At 36.5% G+C, this 5,313-nt stretch overlaps 1 protein-coding gene across 1 annotated transcript; it reads left to right on the top strand.

Annotated features, from left to right (window-relative positions):
• Positions 1 to 1,271: 1,271 nt before the first annotated feature.
• On the top strand, positions 1,272 to 1,757 carry LOC141489457 (large ribosomal subunit protein eL42-like; the record flags this gene model as incomplete). Its single annotated transcript, XM_074190070.1, has 1 exon — positions 1,272 to 1,757. A coding segment is annotated over one exon (303 nt), but the record flags the coding sequence as incomplete, so codon positions are not given.
• Between the last annotated feature and the right edge of the window lie 3,556 nt (positions 1,758 to 5,313).

The following is a 5,313-nucleotide window of genomic DNA, read 5'->3' as shown; positions in this document are numbered from 1 at the left end:
TAATTTCCTCTTCATTGGTGGCTAGCTCACCCTTTTCATTTCTGATACTGGTTATTTGGTTATCGTCTCTCTTTTTTTAATCAGATTAATCAGATGTTTGTGTATTTTATTGGCTTTTTCATAAAACCAACACTTAGATTTATTCATGAGATCAGTGGTTTTTTTGCTTTCTATTTCATTAATTTCTCCTTGATTTTCAGAATTTCTAGTTTAGTAATTAATTGGGAGTGTTTAATTTGTTCTTTTTTCTAGCTTTCTTAATTGCATACCCAATTCATTGGTCTCCTCTTTCTCTATTTTATTCATATAGACAGTTAGAGATATAAAGTTTCCCCTCAAAACAGCCTTGGCTACATCCCATAAATTTTGGTATGATATCTCATTATTATCATTTTCTTGGATACAATTGTTGATTATTTCTATTTTTGCTGTTTGATCCACCCATTATTTAAGAAAAAGTTATTTAATTTCCAATAAATTCTTGGCTAGCTTTTCCCTGACCTTTTATTACATGTAATTTTTATTGCATCATGATCTGAGGAGTGTGTATTTATTATTTCTGCCTTTCTGCATTTGATTTTAAGGTTTTTGTGCCCTAATGCATGGTCAATTTTGTTGAAGGTGCCATGTGCTGCCGAGAAAAAGGTATATTCTTTTCTGTCTCCATTAAGTTTACTCCAGAGGTCTATCATATCTAAGTTTTCTAAGCTGTTATTCATTTTCTTAACTTCCTTCTGTTTATTTTATTCTTAGATTTATCTATTTCTGAGAGACGGAGGTCACTGTCTCCCATTTTTAAAGTTTTGCTTTCTATTTCTCCTTGTAATTCACTCAGTTTTTCCTATAGGAATCTGGAATCTATCCCACTAGGTGCATAAATGTTTAGTAATTATATAGCTTCATTTCCAATGGCGCCTTTTAAGAAGATGTAGTTTCCTTCTTTATCCCTTTTAATGATATTGATTTTTGTTTTTACTGTGTCTGATATTAGAATCCCTATCCCAGATTTTTTTACTTCATCTGAGGCATAATATGTTTTACTCTAATCTTTTACCTTTACCCTGTGTGTATCTTTCTGCTTCAAATGTGTTTCTTGGAGTGTTCCGCCGTCAGCCCTCGAAGCCGGTCGTCTTCTGCAGCTCGTTCTCGTCCTCGGCCGGGTGCTCGGCCGGGTGCTCGCCTCTGAGCGCTCGGCCGAGGGACCCCCGAGGCCTGGCCACAGGAGGAGCCTGGTGGAGAGCGCGGCGTCGTCCTTTGGTGAATGTCCCTGAATCCGCAGAACTTTGTGCAAGAAGTGCGGCAAGCCTCAGAAAGTGACGCAGTTCGAGAAAAGCCAGGATTCCCTGAAGGAACTGGGGAAAAGACGAAACCATCGGAAGCAGAACGGTTGTGGTGGGCAGACAAAAGAAAGTTTTCAGAAAAAGGCAAAAAAAAAAAACCCAAAAAAGATTGTACTGAGGCTTGACTGTGTGGAACCCAGCTGCAGGTCTAAGAGGAAGCTTGCCATGAAGAGGTTTAAGCATTTTGAACTGGGAGGAGTTAAGAAGAGAAAGGGCCAAGTGATCCAGTTCTGAATTTCATTGTTTTCGTCTTGATAGGGAAAAAACCCACCTCATTCCATTCCTTGGTTTTTGTGTTTTTTGTCTTGGAAAGGAAAAGACTTGAGAAAAAAACCAAGTCTGGTACTATGTGAAGCTGTTCCCACATAGGAATAGTTTTTGAAGATGTGACCAAATGTTGTAATTTAATCATCTACTTAAATGAGATTTATGTTATAGAGAGAAAATCTAGCTGATCATTGGGGGAGGAGCCTGGAGAACTTGGTTGTTAGGACTATGGCTAACATAGTTGCTGACAGCCTGGATTCCTAGGCAGCTTGAAAGTTCGATAAATTAGGAATATAAATCAATTAAAAAATCACTAATAAAAAATACAGGAAAATTTTATTCTTATTATAGACTTTCAGCAAATTAAAAGTACTTAATTCATCACTTTTAGGGGCTGCCCTGTTTGAAAAATATTAATGATTGAACTGCCTGGTCATTTATTTGTCAAACTCATTCATACCTTGTTTTCAAAGTATTAATGAAGTGACTTCCCATTTCTAGGTTGAATTTTCTGTGAACTAATCAATAGTGATTGAAATCCCTGTGAATTGAAAACTGATAAAAATTATGTTTAGGGAGAGGTAGGAATGACAGCTGGGCAAGATGTTGAACAGTAAAGAATGTTTTTCACTTTACATCGTTTTGTTTGTGTTTCATAAATCCATATTAGCCTTTAAGCCCTCTCACGGGCTGAATGTTTGTCTGTGTCACTCTATGTATCTTGGTACAGTGCTCAGCACTGTACTTTTCACAACTAAAGGTGCTTAATAAATGTTGAGTCTTCCTAAAAAAATGTGTTTCTTGTAGACAGCATACTGTAGGATTCTGGGTTTTAAGCCATTCTGCTATTCATTTTTGCTTTATGGGATAGTTACATTTCCAGTTAAGATTATTACTTCTGTATTTCACTCTATGCTATCTTTCTCCATTTATATTTACTTCTTTCCTTTTCTCTTATTCCTCCTCACCAAAATTTTACTACCTTTCCCCTTTAATTTATTTTTTTAATTTAAACTAAATTCAGTTTATTTTCACATATACCTTCCCTTCCCTTTTATTAGTCCCTTCTTCCCTTATCTTCCCCCCTTCCCAGTCCCCCCCTTCCCTGTAGATTGTCATATTTTTAATCTCAAGTGGGAATGTATTTTAGCTCCTCACTGGGCTAAATCTATTAAATAGAATTTACACAGCATTCAGAATCTCCCTTCTTTCCCTCTAAAACTGTAAATCTTTGTGTCTCTTCCCTTGGTGCTTTATTATGCTTTATTAAGTTCCTATAGTTATGAAGATCTCATCACAGATTTTGTTTACTAGATTCTTTGATAAGAAGAATTGACTCAAATTACATCAAATTATAATTATAATCATTTTACCTTACCCCTTTTCAAGTATCTTTTAAGTATACATAATCCTTTTCACAAGTCAAAATATCCTCAAAGGTCATATCATTTCTTCAACTATTTGTGCCCCCCCCAGCCTATTTTCTTTCCCACTTTACCCTCACCCACCCAAGGGTACTTAACCCCTTTTTAAGTGAAGCATCCTGATCTAATTAACTGAAAGTATCTTGAAGATCTCTAGGTACTGGGAGACTCTGGAGTTCTTACTGAGAATTTTACAAATGATTGTAAAGTATTAGAGACACTGTCTCGGGGTCCTTGCAGCTTATGATGCCCTCCTTAGACAAGATGCTTAGCATCTTTCGATTAAAGCCAGTCAGTGTGTAAAGAGAAACTTAAGTTAAAGTTGACACTCCTGCTTTTTTTCAGGGGGTTTTATCTCAAACATATTAATGTGATCCTGGACCTCTTCAACTGAGGGACAAGACCCAATTAAATCTATATCCCTTAGGCTCATTATCTTCAGTTATATTCTATCCTCTAATTATCCTTAGAAGAGTAAAGTTCTAATGAGTTTAAACTGTTCCTTTTAGGGACCAACATTTGTTTAAAACAGTTTTGTTTTTTCAGTCCCCTTTTTTATTTACCTTTTTAATGTAATTCTTCAGTGTATTTGGCAATTGAATTCTCTGTTCTGTTCTGGTCTTTGCATCAGGAAATTCTGGAAGTCCTGTATTTTACTGAACATCCATCTTTTTCCCTAACAACATATGCTGAATTTTGTAGGGCAGTACATTCTGGGTTGTAATCCCAGGTCCTTAGCTCTCCAAAATATGTTATTCCAGTTCTGTGATCATTCAGTGTTGAGACTGATAGGTCCTGTGTTAGTCTGATTGTGTTCCCATTATATTTCAATTGTTTTATTTTTGCTGTTTGCAGTATTTTTTTTTCATTTGAGGGTTCTGGATTTTGGAGTTTTTATCCTGGGGTCTCTTTCTGGAAGGGTTCTGTGGATTCTTTCAATTGTTATATTGTTATCTTGTTCTAGTAGATTGGTGCAGTTTTCCCTTATAATTTCCTGCATGATGGTTTCCACATTCTTCTGTTGGTCCAGGCTTTCTGGTTGTCCATGATTCATAGATTATCTTTCCTGGATCTATTTTCCAGGTCATTCATTTTCCCTAGAAGGTATGTTACATTTTCTTCCATTTTTTCAACCTTTTTATTTTGTTTGATGGAATCTTGTGGTCTTGTAGATTGATTGGTTTCTAATTCTTCAATTCTAATTTTTAGGATTTTATTTTCTTCAATTTCTTTATGTGTTTCCTTTTTAAAGGTTTTGAATTCTCTGGTCAACTTGTCACAATTTTCCTGCATGACTTTCATTTCTATTTTTCCATTTTTCTTCTTTTTCTCTTCTTTAGGTTTTAAATTCTTTTTTACAGCTCTCTGATGAGCTTTTGTATTTGAGTCCAATTTATAGACTGTTTTGATATTTCTCCTATGAGTGATGTTTCACAGCTTTCTTCTTCAGACATGGCATTGCTATCATCTCTATCTGTGAAGTACTTTTCTATAGTGAGCACTATTTTAACTTTTTTGCTCATCATTGTTGTTGTAGTTCTGCTCCTGGGGTATATGGAGTATAGAACCACGCTTTTATTTTGCTGGGGCTGGGGTCTGATACCTGGCTTGTTGTTGGCCTAGATGTTACCTATGCAGTCCAGTCCTTGCCTTTGCAGAGTTTTTTCCCCTACCTTTATGTCCAGGTTTTGACTTAACAGAGGATTGTTCCTGACCCTGTCCTGTCTTTTATGCTGGTGTTTATGGGTCAGACATTCTTTTGGGTTATGATCCTCCCTGCTGGCTTGCTATCCAGCTTCCAGGACCTCTGTTATTATTAAGCTGTCAGGACCTGGATTGCACTATGGCTAAAAGTCTCTTGTTGGCATTCCCTTCTCTCCTGGCTCTTGGACTTTTCTTCCCCTTTCCCCCCAAAGAGACAGATCTTCACTGAAGATCCTCCATGATGTAGGCAGTTGAAAACTTCTTTGAATCTTCTCTTTTTCTTGGTGGGATCTGTAGTGTGAGTGTCAGGGTAGAGGCCTCATATATCTTGGCTTTATGCCACCATCTTGGCTCTGTCCTGAAAGTATTGTCCAATTGTATTTTTGAAGTATTTGTTTTCTACTGGTCTCTTTTCATTTCAGGATATTAATTTTCTCTTGCATCTCTTTTCCCATTTTTTCTATTTGATTTCTATAATCCTTTCTAACTTTTCCAAGAAGTCTTTCTCAACTGAAGAACAATTCAAATTCTCCTCCAAAGCTTCATTTGCAGTGCCCACCTTCTGCTCTCCTTTTCTG

The sequence above is a fragment of the Macrotis lagotis genome, chromosome 5, assembly GCF_037893015.1.
Source record: "Macrotis lagotis isolate mMagLag1 chromosome 5, bilby.v1.9.chrom.fasta, whole genome shotgun sequence".
NCBI lineage: Eukaryota > Metazoa > Chordata > Mammalia > Peramelemorphia > Peramelidae > Macrotis > Macrotis lagotis.
Note: the sequence above shows the minus strand (reverse complement) of the source record. Positions and strands in the feature narration are given on the sequence as shown.